This window comes from Centroberyx affinis, unplaced genomic scaffold (assembly GCF_046629955.1).
Source record: "Centroberyx affinis isolate AG114_WGS23_722 - 3 ecotype Tasmania unplaced genomic scaffold, CSIRO-AGI_Caff_v1 ptg000290l_1, whole genome shotgun sequence".
NCBI lineage: Eukaryota > Metazoa > Chordata > Actinopteri > Beryciformes > Berycidae > Centroberyx > Centroberyx affinis.
Genome location: NW_027278969.1, coordinates 25,001 through 42,180, shown reverse-complemented (window position 1 = coordinate 42,180; position 17,180 = coordinate 25,001). Strand labels below are relative to the sequence as shown.

Genomic DNA, 17,180 nt, shown 5'->3' with positions numbered 1-17,180 from the left:
TAGCATTATTCTAGTTAGAGGAAATGGTACTGGCTTCTTCTTGTGTTGTACGGCAGCTGAAACAAGGAAATGGGCTGATGCTGTTTAGAGGAATTTGATGGTCGTTTTATGCCCTTTCTGGAGCTCTAAACAACCCAAACTGTTCACGTCAACTGTTTGAGAGGACACCGGACAACTCGGTGTGTGTGTGTGTGTGTCTGGTCTCCCCTCTCTGAGCCTGTGTGTTGCTGGTGACAGTGGCTTGACGTCGCCCTGCGTCCGTGTTTCCCCACAGTGCATCCAGTGCGAGTGCGACGCCTCCGGATCGGACAGCCAGACCTGCGACCTGGAGAGAGGAGTGTGTGCCTGCGCAGATCGCACCGGGAGGTGTAGCTGCAAGGTGCGGCATACACACACACATAGATGGACACACACGCACACACACACACACATATCCCTGACCCCACACGCTGATAAGCACATGCATCATGGTAAAGAATGCCTTTTATTTTTGCCCTTTTTTCACTTAATTTGTTTTTTTTTAACCTTTCTTTCACATTATTCACTATCTAGAGGCCATGTAGGAGTTGTTTACGGGGAAAAATAACACTTTTCAGATGATTATACACATGTATATATGTCAAATTGATAAAAAAAAAAAAAGATATGAACATCCTACATTGCTCGACTGGTGTTAGGTAGAACAAACCAGAGCACACAGAAAGATGAGATCCTTTCCACTGAATTGGGCAATTTTGGGCAAATGTGATCATGTCAAAGATCATCACATTTTATACATTACGTTCCAAATATATGTATTCCACATTCACCTTGTGAGCCCCGCTCCCAGACTGGGAATCACAGAGCTAAAGGCCAATCCGACTGAAGCAAGAGCAGATATTTTAGGAAATCCAGAAGCAAGCGTGTCAGTTTACCTCGACTGACAACAATACCACATTCTGCCCGGCAACAGTATACTTTTACCTTTCAGAAAGTCAACTTTAAGTGTGACTGAGTGTGTGTGTGTGTGTGTGTGTGTGTGAGAGAGAGAGAGAGAGCACATGTGTGGTATTTGTTATTTTGACTCCCGCAAGGAGATGATAGTTTTGATTTTAAATGGCAAAGCCGATTTAAAACTCCCTGCACACGGTTTAACATCAGCGCTGAATTCAGTACAGTATTCTGTGTGTGTGTGTGTGTGTGTGTGTGTGTGTGTGTGTGTGTGTGTGTGCACATGTCTTCCTCTGTCCATGTATCTGCATGTGTCTTTCTCTCATTGTGTGAGTGTCTTGGTGTATACAGAGTCTATGCATATTTGTGTGTGTGTGTTTGTTTAGTGTGTGTGTGTGTGTGTGTGTGTGTGTGTGTATGTGTGTGTTTGCGCGTGTAATTATTCCAGTAAATGTCACAGCACTGAGTACGACAGGCATCTCTGTGTGATGGTCTCCATACGCTCGCCCACACACATACGCACACACACACACACACACACACACACACACACACACAGTCCACCCCCCTATATGCTCAGTGGGGGTTCTGTCTCGCTAAAAGAGAGAGATAGAGAGAGGGTGATACAGAGACATAGACAAACACATAGATAGATAGATAGATAGATAGATCAGTGATAGGTAGGTGTAGGCTGAAAATAAGCAAGTGAGTTCTGTGTGTGTGTCTGTGTGTGTGTGTGTGTGTGTGCTGTGATAATGAGGGATGTGGTCTCCTCTCTGCCTCTCTTCTGCCTTGTTGACAGACTGTCACCATGTCACACACACATACACACACACACACGCACACAGGCCTACTACAAATCCCTGTTAACTTTGTAAACATAGACCGATAGTTAGAGCTGCATTTTGAAATTCAGTATTATTTTTCAGTACTTTATGATGTTCAAAGACATAAACACCTGACAGGAGAAATCTGTTTTAACGTTGCTCTTCTCCCAGTCAGCCTCTAGCAGCTTTTACCTGTGATTTGTGATTTGTGAGGAACATAATTGGTTCTCTCTGGTGAAACTGGAGTTTATAGTAAGTTACTGCACACCGCAAAAGTATCCGGTATTTAGTATTGCTTGTTTCCTAGTGCAAATCAGCTTGCTTCAACACGTCTTGAATCAAATGTCATTTTCTTGAGACTAGGGGAGTGATCTGCCTTAATTCAACGTATTGTCACTTATTTCTAGACAATTTTTTCACTTAAACCTCAATATTACCCTAAATGGCTATTTTTGCATTGCAGCTCAGCCTGACAAACCCAACAAGTTATAGGCAGCTGTCAGATGAAAGTAGATAGTAAATGGCATCAACACTGGCAAATAAAATAAAAATGAACTTGTTGAATAGCCATAAACAGTTCAGAGAAGTGGACCAACCTAGAATCAGTTTGAAAGGGAGACGGAGTGGGGACTCCAAACTCCAGATGCCAGGAGAGTGGGTTTATTTTCTCTTTGTGTGTGTGTGTGTGTGTGTGTGTGTGTGTGTGTGTGTGTGTGTATGTGTGTGCGCACGCGCGTTGGCATCAGATCTATCAGAGAAGCGAAATGTTCCGTATGAGAAAAAAACTGAGTTGGTTTGATATTCTGATCCCCACTGTCACGGCTTATCTCTCTCACACACATTAAAACGCACACATACGCACGCACACACACACACACACGTACATTATCATACTGATCACATTATCCCCCACACAAACACACACACACACACACACACACATGATTCAGTGTAATGAGGCTCCAGATCACTTGGTGTCAACTTCACTCTGAACAAATACCAAATATGAGCTTGTCTGCCTGTCATTCAAGCAGTCTATCTGTCAACTGTCTTTCTGTTATTGTCTGTCTGCCTACTGACATGTTTTGCTGTCTGTCTGTCTGTCTGTCTGTCTGTCTGTCTCTCAGTCTGTCTCTATGTTTCTCTCTATGGCAGTATGTGAACGAATATTATCTTTTAGGGAATAAATCTACCTCTGGTTTCAGTAGCAGCAGGTACGCTCCCAACACACTTCTATTGCAGGGCCTTGGGTCTATCTGTCTATCTATAACAATTACAATGCACTGATGTTGATACTGGGAGGAGCAGACTGCGCTGAGGCACTAAAATCTGATACCAAGAGACACTTTTAACATGCTAGAAATCAACAAAATGAGACTTGATGTTCTGCGTTTTCCACACATAACACAATAAAAGCCTATAACGCAGCAAATGCCAATAATGTGTAGTAATACATTTCCGCTTTCCAGGTCCCTAATATACTTTCATTCTTCAATTGTTCTTGCTCCTCTAAACTTTTGACGTCACCCAAGGTTAATTGGGTGATGTTTTGTTGACAGGGAAGTGAAGTTAAGCCTTTTCTTAGCAGAAAGAAAAAGGCTTAATAAGCAGCTCTGTCCACAAGCCCATTTTTAGACCAGGAGAGTGAATTCCAAGTTATTTACTCAAAGAAAGAAATCTAAAAAAAATAATCTTTAAAATGTGTATTAAGAATCACAAAAGCCTAACTTAGCCTGTGTTTGCATGTGTCTTCTTCTCAGGCCAGCGTGGAGGGGGCCAACTGTGACCGCTGTAAGCCAGGCACCTTCGGGTTGTCGGTGCGAAACCCGCTGGGCTGCAGCAAGTGTTACTGTTACGGCCTGACGCAGGCCTGCACAGAGGCACAGGGACTCATCAGGATGTGGGTGAGTAGCACATATCTTAAGTGTTTTACTCCTATCCAATCAGCTGGATTGATAAGAATGAATCTATCTAGCAATACATAAAACAACATCTTACATGCAGCTAAAGCTTGTTTTCCCACAAGAAAACAATGCTGCTATTTGTTTTTAAGAGTCTAGGAAACTTACTTTGTTTAAGTCCTGGGCTGAAAAAGTTGAAGAGCCCCTAATCTACACCGAATTGTGTCCTTTGAGACTTTGTACAGATATAAGGCGAATGAAAGTCAAACAAATATATCGGCCAAAGCAGCTTCATTGAAAATTCAGCCACTCTGCTGCTGCTATCCAATCACTCATGTATTCTGCAGCTTAATGCATGCTGAGCCTTTTAAAACAGACCTCTGTATCGGCTGCCTTTGTGTGATGATGCATAGATTCAGAGGGAATTCCCAGCAGTCGATAATGTGGCCAGGCAGCCAGCCAGTGCATCAGGACCCAGTCAGTCAGTCAGTTAAAGTCAAAACCAGTCAGTAAAGCAGAAGTGTGTAAGTAAACCTGGAGCCAAGCCACAACATTCTCCCAACACCAATCAGTCAGCCAGGCAGTCGGCAAGTTAACAATCAGTTGTTGAGTGGCAGGCTGTTTTTAATAAAGGGGCTTCCTCTCGGAAATGGTTTCTGTCGGCGATAAACCAGCGTTTCCATGGTAACCGTGGAGTTTTCGGACGGAGAGTAGCGAGAGGCTTCATATAAACGACAAACATTCACTTCATTTACTGTTGACAGAGAGATAGAGAGAGAGAGAGAGAGAGAGAGAGGAGAAAGAGAGAGAGACAGAGAGAGGGAGGGAGAGGAGAGAGCGGGACAGAACGAGAAAATGAGAGAAAAAATGGAGAGTTTATTGGAAAGAGGGAGATTTTCTCTGAACCACTGAATCGTGAGATTACACTGAGTGGAGTGGGACACACACACATGCACACACACATGCACACACACACATACCAAGACACCATACACATACACTATACAAACACAGCACATACACTTTCACATACACATACACTCACACTGCACGGCATAGATGGGACTTCACCGAGGGGAGAGGAGAGGGACACATGTGCGCACACACACACACACACACACACACACACACAACCATTTATTAGGTATTTACATCTGATCAGAGAACTGTGTGTGTGTGTGTGTGTGTGTGTTTGTGTGCGATTGGTTAAAAAACCCAGTGGGAATTGAACCCCCAACCTTGGAGAGGGTTAGTACCAGGCATGGAGTTGTACAGCCACAAATAAATATTGATCCGTAACTACTGTTCTGAAGTCAGATCTACACTAATGTGATACACAGTGAAATCTATAAAGAACTTAAATCATAAGTTAGAGAAAGAAAAGAAAGGGAAATACCTTTAAGAAGACTGTGATAAAGGATTTTGGAGAGAATCAGGTTATTCCCTAGATAGCTTGTTACCATTTCTAACTAACTGGTAATTGTCAACCAGCCATAGAAAGCAGGGAAAGAACGGAAACATTAGGAGTGATGGACTGCACAACTCTCTTAACTATGTGTTTGGTCAAAAACTTTGTTGCAGATTGTTCAAATGTACTTATAAAGGGAAAAAAAATCCCACTAAAACCAAAAAAACAAATGCTTCATTCATTTCTACTCATTCTAATCAACACAAACACAAATGAGAAACTAAAGAATTGCCAACTACCGAACTCGGACTACTCTGGAAACTATATAATTGAACAATTACTTGTCTGTTATGAAGAGCTTAAGCAACATAAATGTTTGGAATTGATTTAAAACACTGACAGATGCTGATGAATTGAAAGCGAAGGGGAGAGGAAGAGAATTAGCCACTGCCTCTATTTCATGTGTGGCTGCCTCTCTATCACACAGTACAGCCAGTGTGTCCAAACTATAGCAAATAAATGGATTTCAGAGTCTGTCCGCTCAACCACAGAGCCCTGCTCCATAATACCTCTGATATTATTCACACAATATTCACATATCAACATCACTGGGAATATACAGAGACACAAGAGAGAGATCCAGACTGTAGCGGATGAATCTATTTTAAAATCTGTCCACTCAACCACAGAGCCACAGTCAATAATAAACCCCGGTTTTATTCAGGCAGTATTGAAATATCAACACATATAGCGAGAGACAGAGAAAATGAGAAAGGGAGAAACGAGAGACTGTCAATAATAACGCCGATATTATTCACATATCAACATCGCCATTATATAGACCATATGACACCGATGGAGAGAGAGAGACAGATAAAGAGCAATTTCTATTCACAAATGGACATCACAATATGGCCAGGGGAGACAGAGTATTTACATTAACTGACCTTGGAAATAAACTCCAAAGAGCAATCCTGAAACTAATGGGAAGGAATAGCAAAATTGCCATTCAGCCATTATTGGCAAAAGGAAATTAAACAGCACAACCTGATTGAAACGTCAGGATGATTTACAGAGAGAATATCAGCTTGGAGATGATCTTGTTAAAATAAAGGATGGTAAACAGAAGCGCATTATAATAAAGTACATGGTCAGGGGCTTTCCATGGGAAGAAGGTTTTATAAAACAGCATGGCCGCTCCACAGAACATACACTACACTCCCATTACCAATAGAAGAAGTGGACTTACTTTGAAAACAAGATACTGAATATTCCCTTCATGCTTCATGCCAACTGTTGGCTAGCATCCACCTTGCTGTAGTGTCCATTGATAAGCGATCGCCTCAATATTGTTACTCTGGTTGTGTTTCCTAGTTGGCCCTGAAGCCAGAGCAGACGGTGCTCCCCCTGGTGGACAAATCCAACGTTGCGGAGACGAGGAGAGGCGTGAGCTTCCAGCACCCGGAGATCCTGGCCCACGCCGAGCTGGTCACCTCGGCCCTGACCGAGCCCTACTACTGGAGACTGCCAGAGCAGTTCAGAGGCTCCATGGTAAGAGGCCTCACTGTGATAGATTCATAGCTAAGTGTGTGTGTGTGTGTGTGTGTGTGTGTGTGTGTGTGTGTGTGTGTGTGTGTGTGTGTGTGTGTGTCTCCATTGTTTTGATGTCCAAGGATGTCCATAGTGCAAAGGAAAACATCTTAAACTGTTCAAATCATTGTGTAAAGAAATACAATTTTTACACCTTTGCCATTACATGATACATATTATTATATTCTGAAAAAGTATTAAAATATATTGTCTAGATTTGAATTTTATTTTTTCACTGTGCAATGGCAGGTTAATAGAGAACAGGGTTAGTAGTGTGCAAAACATTTTCATTTCACTTTCTTTTTGTTTCATTGTATCTACTTTACATGTCCCTTCATGTCCCGTAACAATTCATTTCCTGTTGTTGTTTTTGTTTTCCTGCCTATTTTCAGGACTTTAATTAGCTACGTTCAGCTGGCAATATGCTGGTTTCATCAGCTTTGTTTCTTTATTTTGGTTTTTAAATTGGTGTGAAATTTAATTCCAGATAGCCTTAATCAGGTCTTTTTGCTTTCTGAAACCTGCAGATACCCTGATTTTGCTGATCTCTCTCTCTCTCCTTCTCTCTCTTTCTCTCTCTCTCTCTCTCTCTCTCTCTCTCTCTCTCTCTCTCTCCCTCTCTTTCTCTCTCCCTCCCCCTCCCTCTCTCCAGATCACAGCGTACGGTGGCCAGCTGAAGTATGCAGTGTACTATGAGGCCAGAGATGAAACTGGCCCCTCTTCATATGAGCCTCAGGTCATCATTAGGGGCGGGCCTAACAGGGACAAGGTGATGACTCGTCACATTCCGGGGCTCCAGATTGGTCAGCTCACCCGCCACGAGATCGACATGACAGAGGTGAAGGGGCAGAGGCAGGATATTAAAAAATAGTAGTAGTACAATGTCACCGTCAGTCATCTGTGAACGGATGCAACTTTAATGATCCCTGTGGGGAAATTTGGAATTGATTTATAATAAAATCATAAATAATAAATAAAGTATTGATTTTGTTTATTACTGCCAAGTTCAAGGTAGACACAGAGGGTCTATAACATTAGTAAAACTGTAGCATTAGCAAATCAGCATTAGAAATCAATTGTCTTTGTATTCACTGACTCTGTGTGTGTGTGTGTGTGTGTGTGTGTGTGTGTGTGTGTGCAGCATGAGTGGAAGCATGCAGACGGGCGATCTATGACTCGTGAGGACTTCATGGACATTTTGTTCTATGTGGACTACATCCTGATTAAGGCATCGCATGGCAACCAGATGAGACACAGCCGGTAACACATACACACACACACACACACACACACACACACACACACACTGCACAGCATCTTAAAACACTACTCTCTGCATTAACACTAGGAAGCTCATGCACTCAGGTGACTGCTGTTTTTCATTCCACAATTGAAATATGTCTGCTTTCAACATTTCCCCCTGTGACTTTTCCATTTCACACTTTCTGTACAAACCAGTGTTGTTAGATTTTCAAAAACCAGCAGTTGCAATCATATTTACCTCATTGAACTAAGGGCTTGTTGGCCTCTTAGACCCCCAAATCCATTGGCCTTTCTAGTGTTAAACATGACAAATCTAACATCTGCCTCTGTATGCTAGGTTCATATTCATCTCTCTCTCTCTCTCTCTCTCTCTCTCTCTCTCTCTCTCCCTCTCCCTCTCTCCCGCCAGTATTTCAGAGATCAGTCTGACGGTGGCAGAGGAGGGCAGGCCGACCACAGAGAGTGAGAGAGCCCATCAGATAGAGAGGTGCGAGTGTCCGAATGGATACTCCGGACTTTCCTGCGAGGTACACGCCAACACGCAGCTTAACAGAGACACACATCACCACCAAAACATCAACTAATCCAAAGTAATAAAAAATCAAGAAGTAATCCCATAGGGTTTGGGAATGGCTACAGTTTGAACTCATGTGAATAGTTTAGGTTTTGAAGAGCGTTCACTGTAACAGGTGACTGTACCGGTGACAGATGGTCAGAAACTGCTGCTGTTATAAATCATAAAAGTCACCATTCAAATTACAGAACACTCAGTTTGTAGCTGAAGGTAATGAGATTATTCTACTGAGTCGGACTCAGCTGGACTCCAACAGAGTTTGTGAGTGATGCCAGTAACAGGTGGGCCTGTTTGCAACTGCTGGCATGATTTAATACAGGATTTAATACAGGTGTTAATACAGGAATTAATACAGTTGTTCTTATAGGATTTAATACAGTTGTTCATATAAGATTTAATACAGCTGTTCATACAGGATTTCTACTGTTAGGTATTGAGAGTTTAGAAGATATGAGAACATCATTCACATTACAGCCAGTCAATGAATAACTGAAAGTAATGAGATTACATCACTGTGTTTCTGTAAACCATTAGATTATGTTATTGTTTGCAACTTTGAAGGAGACAATTAGATTAGATTCAACTTTAATGATCCTCGTGGGGAAATTGGTGTTTTGCCGCAGCAGGGAGAATGATATGACAAGAATAGAACAAATAGAGTAATTGCAGATAATACAGCAAGCAATTATAGCAATAGAACATACTGAGAATACAACCACCGATAAATAAGGAAAAGGCATTTTTGTTGACAAAGATCAGAGGCAGCTAATGGATTACATTTTGGATAGAACTTCACAGACCTCGATTATGAACTTACTCGGGCTAGCTATTACTCGATAAATGAGAATTGATCACTCTCTTTCTCTCTCTCTGCTCTCAGGGCAGCTCTCCACATCGCAGGGCTGAGACAAAGCGGTGCTTTTTGCCCGCTGCCTCTGCACTCTGAGAGAATGTAAACACGGAGGTCGGCGACCACGCTTTCAACAGTATCTCGCGAGTTTCCAATTTACATTTGGTTCAGAGTTTTAAGCCGCTCCGACGCCTTTCAGACGCTCCTGTGTTGGTTTATTTATTTATTTTATTTTTTTTCCTTCATTGCTTCGCCAGGATTAAGCCTCACTGAGCGTCCGTGATTTTGTCAAAGCAATTGACTTTCAGCGGCGGCCGGCTCCTTCTCTTAAGCCAGCGAAAGCACATGGCGGTGACCGAATCTTTAGTTTAATGAGGATTTCTGTGGAGAGAGCTTATGATACACAGAGGCAACAGTTTCCGACAACTCCGCTAGGCGACAGCGCCCTCAGAGTCGCTTGGGTATTATTGCTTTAATCTCACAGGGGGCGCACCGCTTGCCAGGAAACTTTTAACTACATTTTTCACCCTCTGTTCCACTTTGTCGTGCGGAGGAGCACCCGTCTATATTGCCGAAAAAAATTAGCCGGGTACATAATTTAGAAGCTGGTGATACTGCTGAAAAAATGCCAAACGGAAGCCAAATAGCAAACGGTAGCTAAACTCGAAATGTTCAGGTCGCAGAGGGCTTGGCTGACAGATGGCCGTTCTATTTGTAGCTGCCGTCGTTGTTAATAAAGTATTTTTAAACGGGCGTTTAGCGCTAGCAGAGGGAACAGATGGCTCTTTAAATGGACTCCATTAATTATTACTGAACAGGAGAGAGAGAGAGGGAGAGTTACCTTGCTTGTGTGTGTGTGTGTGTGTGTGCCTGGGTGGGTATGCGCGGATGTGAGGGTGTGACCATGTGTGTGTTCAAAAGTTACTGAAGGGAATAACTCTTAATTGTGTGTGTGTCTGTGTGTGTGTGTGAGAGAGAGAGTGGTCAACGGTTGCCTAGAGGAATAACAATTAAGGATAATTATGTGTGTCCCCGTGTATAACTATCTAGTGTGTGTGTGTGTGTGTGTGTGTTGTTCCCTTACAAATCTATATATATACAGGTATGTGTGTGTATATGTGTGTTTCTGAGTGAGTTTCTCTAACATGGACAGCGGGTGTGAACAAATGTTGTGGACCTACAGTTTAAGTAATGGTGTGCGTTCATCAGTCTGTCTCTCTACCTGTCTGTCTCTCTCTCTCTCTCTCTCTCTCTCTCTCTCTCTCTGTGCAGGAGTGTGCTGCGGGTTTCTACCGTCTTCGGGGCGGCGGCTCCCTGGCATCTGCTCTGCCGTCCAGAGCGCCCACCGCCGCCGGCATGGGCAGCTGTGTTCAGTGCCAATGCAGTGGGCACTCGTCCACCTGTGACCCTGAGACATCCATATGCCAGGTAAATGAGAGAGAGAGAGAGTGTGTGTGTGTGTGTGTGTGTGTGTGTGTGTGTGTGTGTGTGGTGGGCATTCTGCCGCTGGTGACCCTCATACCGCCATATGCCAGGTAGTTTCTGGAGGGGAGGGTGGGGAGAGAGACGAAAAGTGTGTGTGTGTGTGTTGGGTGGGGGGTGGGGGGGTGGGGTTATGAGAAAGAGATGTCAGGCGCTGTAATTAGCCTCGCGATAATTAACGAGCCCAAGCATATTCATATTTTGTGTAATTTCCTCTCATCTGGATCTGACCCAAAGCCACCTCTCGTCTCTTTAAGAAAGATGGGAGAGGATGATTAGAGCAAAAGAAAAGCAAAAGGAAGACAATTAGCGCGGAGGGAGGCAAAACCTCTGCCCCTTACAGCTTTAACACAGTGTATTCAAGTACACACATGGTGATGAGTTGGATTTAGGGAACACACACGTGACGATGAGTTGGATTTGGGGAACACACACGTGAGAATGAGTTGGATTTGGGGAACACACACGTGATGATGAGTTGGATTTAGGGAACACACACGTGAGAATGAGTTGGATTTGGGGAACACACACATGATGATGAGTTGGATTTAGGGAACACACACGTGAGAATGAGTTGGATTTGGGGAACACACACATGATGATGAGTTGGATTTGGGGAACACACACTTGATGATGAGTTGGATTTGGGGAACACACACTTGACGATGAGTTGGATTTAGGGAACACACATGATGATGAGTTGGATTTAGGGAACACACATGATGATGAGTTGGATTTAGGGAACACATTTGATAAGTTAGATGTAGGGAACACACTTGAGTTAGAATTAAGGAACACACATTTGAGTTAGATTTAGGGAACACACACTTCATGAGTTGGATTTGGGGAACACACGTGATGATGAGTTGGATTTGGGGAACACACACGTGATGATGAGTTGGATTTAGGGAACACATTTGATTTAGATTCAGGGAACACACACTTGATTTAGATTCAGGGAACACACACTTGATTTAGATTCAGGGAACACACACTTGAGTTAGATTCAGGGAACACACACTTGATTTAGATTCAGGGAACACACTTGAGTTAGATTCAGGGAACACACTTGAGTTAGATTCAGGGAACACACTTGAGTTAGATTCAGGGAACACACTTGAGTTAGATTCAGGGAACACACACTTGAGTTAGATTTAGGGAACACACTTGAGTTAGATTCAGGGAACACACTTGAGTTAGATTCAGGGAACACACACTTGAGTTAGATTCAGGGAACACACTTGAGTTAGATTCAGGGAACACACTTGAGTTAGATTCAGGGAACACACTTGAGTTAGATTCAGGGAACACACACTTGAGTTAGATTTAGGGAACACACTTGAGTTAGATTCAGGGAACACACTTGAGTTAGATTCAGGGAACACACACTTGAGTTAGATTCAGGGAACACACTTGAGTTAGATTCAGGGAACGCACTTGAGTTAGATTCAGGGAACACACTTGAGTTAGATTCAGGGAACACACACTTGAGTTAGATTTAGGGAACACACTTGAGTTAGATTCAGGGAACACACTTGAGTTAGATTTAGGGAACACACACTTGAGTTAGATTCAGGGAACACACTTGAGTTAGATTCAGGGAACACACACTTGAGTTAGATTCAGGGAACACACTTGAGTTAGATTCAGGGAACACACACTTGAGTTAGATTCAGGGAACACACATGAGTTAGATTCAGGGAACACACTTGAGTTAGATTTAGGGAACGCACACTTAATGAGTTGGATTCGTGGAACACACTTCATGAGTTTGATTCGGGGAACACACATACTCGAGTGTGTATGCAATGCCCAGTCTTGCTAAAACAACACAAGATCTCGCACTACTATAACACACAACCAAAACAAACACAGAGATGGACATTTTTCTGAACACACTTTTTGTCATTTCCCTTCTCTTGCACTCAGCTCTCTTTGGTTATTGATTAACGTCCTGAACCCTCACACACCACAAGATCATTTGTACAACTGACACTAACTGGCACAAACTCGGTGATGATGGCCAAACCCGTGGCCATAATCACTCTAAAAGTCGCCTAGTGTGTCTCCAGCCTTAGTGAGGCCGTGGCTGTGCTGCTGTCAACAGATGCTGCTTTGAGAATATAGAGACACGGATGCCAACTTTTCTCCATTTGCCTCCCTTCCCCATCCTTCACTTCTGTCCCCCGTTCTCTGCTTTCTCTTCTTTTCATTTCCTCTCCCCTCCCCTTCTTCTGTCTTTCTCCTTTGCCCTCCTCCCTCCCTCATCTCCGCTCCTCCCCATTCTACGTATTTCTCTCTCCTTCTTTGTCTCTCCTTCGTTCCTTTCCGTCTATTATGCAGTTTTCTCACCCTTTCTGTCTCCTTTCATCTCCCTCTTGTCCTTTACCTTCTCTTATCTCTCTTCACCACGATCCCCTCTCTTTTTCTGCCTCGCTCCACTCCTTTATTCCTCCAATTCCTCCGCTTTGTCTCTCTCTCTCTCTCTCTCTTTTTTTGCCAATGCTCCCTCTCTCTCTCTCCTGTTCTGTTTGATTTCTGTCTCTCTTTGCCTCCCAGCCATTTTTCCCTCGCCCATTTCCATCTCGCTCTCCATAACAGCGTCATTAGCATTTTCTAACCGAGCGGGGCTAAATTGAAAATGCTAAACGAGTTTGTTTCCGTGGTAATTAGCGGTAACGAGGAACACAGGAAGTTAATGGAAATGACTTGCCTCGTTAAGAGGCAACTTCCTGTTGCGCTGATTGAAGTTCCCGTTTCAACAAACAAGGCGAACACATAAGACAGGACCCCGGGGATATGAGGAGGGGAGGGCTGTGTGTGTGTGTGTGTATGTACAGTATGTGTGTGTTAAGTGTTTGTACGATGAATGCACAGTGTGTGTGTGTGTCAGTTGTACATGTGTGTGTATTTTCTTTTCTCGAGTTTACTGTGTATGTATAGAATGTTGTGCGCATGTGCGTGGGTGTTTGTGTACAAATAGTTGCGTGTGTTTGTATAGCATTTGTGTGAGTATAATGTATGTATGGGTACTTTCTGTGTGTGTGTGTGTGTGTGTGTCTTAGGCTATATAGTGAGCTCCCAGCTAACAGCTGAAAATCAGCTGAAGCATTCGCCTCGAGCTACAGCTCTCCAAAGACAAACTCACTACATGAATGATATACAGTATATATATTTATATACTGTATATCTGTGAGGGTGTGTGTCCTTGCACATCCTTGTGAGGACTCTTGTGGGTATCCAATATCCTCACAGGGATCAACAGACGAGTACAGAGTGAGTGTATTTTTTTCCAGCGGCCTTCTCATAAGGAAAGAGGCTTGTTTAATCCTTTGATGATGCGTGCGATCTCACCCATCACCTCTCACAGCACCTCGTCAGCAATATAGTGGGATTGGACCGAATTCATCCTCTACTCTGTGGACGACTGCATTTTTCATCAGACATGGTCAAGGCTAGAAAACAGGTCACCGGTCTGAATCCCTAGAATGACTGGGAAAATGGGGAAAATGGGGAAATTGAAGGAGTAACGCTCTCTCCTCCCCTAAACTACAGCTCCAGAAGCCTGTGGCAGCTCCCAGTGACAGTGCCGGGTGTGTGAGACTTTATGAATGCGAAGCAGGGTGTTGCTGGAAAAAGAGGATATCTGCTCATTTGACTTTCCCCGGACGAATAACGGTTAAAAGAAAAGTCTCCTGAACAGCTGTTTTCATCTATTTTTCTATTTACACAGGCCGGAAAAAAAAGAAAAAACAAGTTGCACACATTTGGATTATTATCTAAAATTAACCACTTCACAGCTAAGCACACTGGTGATCAAACTACTATTATCAAGCAGAGATGTTAGCAGCATGCCGCTATTATTTATACTCTTCATCTAGTGTCAAAGAGGGTAAAGTGGTGCTGAGATAATTATCTCACTTTCTCATAGAAAATCACCTCTCCAAGGCCATTTTCTCAGTAATCAAGGAGTGGAAAGATGAGTGACTCAGTCTGTCATCCTTTCAACTACTCATCTTCGATCATCTTCTACAAACGATTCATATTTTCGAATCATTGAAAACGAAACTTTTTTCTTCCTCAAGCCAAACTGCCGTCTCATTTTCACTGCGCTGACGGCAACATTCAAATACAAAAAAAAAACAGTTAAAGGTTTAGCCTAACTCCTGTTGATTATAATTTAATTTGAAAATTAGGTTACTTTTTTTTTTTAAGATGAAAAGCTTTTGGATAAACAGCGTGAGTTTTTTTGTCATTGTGCTGCAGCTGCATTGACTCAAACAATCAAATTGTAGATTAAAAACCACCCACTCCCACTGAGAACTCATGCTGGGTGGAAGATGATGAGAAATTTAAAACTCACACATGGGAAGGTTGGACTTATGGTTAGATTAAGGTTAGTTTTAGGTTTTAAAATTCGGCATGTGTAGGTGAGAGTTAGGGTTGGGAAATGAATGGAAGTCAATGGAGCATCCTCACAAATACAGCACCAATCAAGTTTGTGTATGAGAGTCAATAATGCAATGTCGTGTGTGTGTGTGTGTGTGTGTGTGTGTGTGTGTGTGTGTGCAGAACTGCCAAGACAACACAGAGGGTGACCGGTGTGAACGCTGCGCTCCGGGTTTCTACGGCGTGGTCCGCGGTCTCCATGACGACTGCAAACCCTGCGCCTGCCCCCTCACCAACCCAGAGAACAAGTAGGGTTCACAGCTTTCTCTCTTTTTCTCTCTCTGATATTCTCTCTTAGCAGGTTTTGCATCAGACTGAATTTTTCAGTATCTATCAAATGTTAAATATGAGCTGTATGAGCGTTTTAAAGTTGTTTGTGTGAAAAATCTCTCTGTCTAGTTTCAGTCCGTCCTGTGTAGCTGAAGGGTTCGATGACTATCGATGCACAGCCTGTCCTGAGGGATACGAGGGCAAATACTGCGAGAGGTCAGACACACACACACACACACACACACACAGAAAGACACAGTCTACCCATGGTTAGTGAAAATAGGATAGGCTTCTAAAAATTCAGAACTTTACCTTTAAAGCCAAAAAAGTGCATCCACAATCAGGTGTCTAGACGTCTTATAATGACTTTATTAAGCAGAATTTACAAAGTGCCTTACAGAAAGGCATAAAAACAACAACAAGAAATAAAGAAAATTGGTTTGAAAAATAAATAAATAAATGAATAAAATCACATAGAAAAAAAACCCCACAAGATTAAAAGTGGGCATAATCAAACAGTTACATAAAAGCAAGTCTATAAAAATAACAGGAAGTATATGAAACATTTGGAAGGCATTTCTTTGTGCCTCACTTAGCCCAAGAACCTCCAACTGCAAGCCGACACACATATTTAACTCTCCTCCTCCCTCCTCCTTCCCACAATCCCCCCTGTCCAGGTGTGCCACCGGTTACCACGGCAACCCGCGGATGCCGGGCGGCCGCTGCGAGGAGTGTAAGTGTTCCCCCTGGGGGGCGCTGGCCGGACCGTGCGACCCCGCGACGGGCCAGTGCCGTTGCCGGGTCGGGGCGTCGGGCCAGTCGTGTGACCAGTGCATGGAGAGGCATGTGTGTGGACCGGCCGGCATCATCTGTAAGACTAACACACACCTGACTTTTTGTTTTGTCCTTTTCTTCTATCTATCTATCTATCTATCTATCTGTCTATCTATCTATCTATCTGTCTGTCTGTCTGTCTGTCTGTCTGTCTGTCTGTCTATCTATCTATCTATCTATCTATCTATCTATCTGTCTATCTGTCTATCTATCTATCTATCTATCTATCTTTCTATCTATCTACCTTATTCTGTTCTATTCTGTCTGGTGGTCCACCACCCAGTGAAGACCCTTCATGTTGTGGTTTTTACATTATTTTGGCAATGAACTGTAAATGAGCAGTCAAAGCCCTGCTCCCCGGTTGCCATGGGAGACAGGGGTTCGTGGCAGAAGTCAGACTCGAGTCATTTAGAAAATAATTTCAATGTCATTTAGATCTAATTTAAACTTAATATGACCATGATGGCAGGACCAATTCGGTGCTATTAGCATGTCTAAAGGAAAGTGTGCGTGCGTGTGTGTGTCTGTGTGTGTGTGTGTGTGTGTGTGTGTGTGTGTGTGAATGCAGCAGAGAGGTTGTAAGACATCAGAGGGCTGATGTGAAATTGCTCCTGTCAGGGACGGGGAGGAAATTGCTCACTCAGGTCTTTATGTGTTCAGACACAAAGCGTGTGTTCATAAATTGGCACTGCGAGCGGCGCGGCGCACTCTGACACCAACGCCGGCCCCCGCCGCCGCGTCCGGAGTGTAATCACAAGACCCGGGCGCTTTGTACAGAGCGGAGCGATCACACCGCCCGCCT

The 17,180-nt window shown here is 43.4% G+C and overlaps 1 protein-coding gene across 1 annotated transcript in view; it reads left to right on the top strand.

The window, feature by feature from the left end:
* The window catches only part of LOC139640726 (laminin subunit alpha-2-like), a gene marked incomplete at its 3' end in the record, with an annotated part of 117,763 nt that overhangs the window by 75,811 nt on the left and 24,772 nt on the right, over window positions 1-17,180 (top strand). The window contains 10 exon segments of the mRNA XM_071514917.1: window positions 275-379; window positions 3,518-3,661; window positions 6,441-6,617; window positions 7,309-7,494; window positions 7,798-7,916; window positions 8,329-8,446; window positions 10,616-10,771; window positions 15,398-15,522; window positions 15,674-15,760; window positions 16,222-16,415. Of these exon segments, the coding sequence (XP_071371018.1) occupies window positions 275-379; window positions 3,518-3,661; window positions 6,441-6,617; window positions 7,309-7,494; window positions 7,798-7,916; window positions 8,329-8,446; window positions 10,616-10,771; window positions 15,398-15,522; window positions 15,674-15,760; window positions 16,222-16,415 (1,411 nt within the window).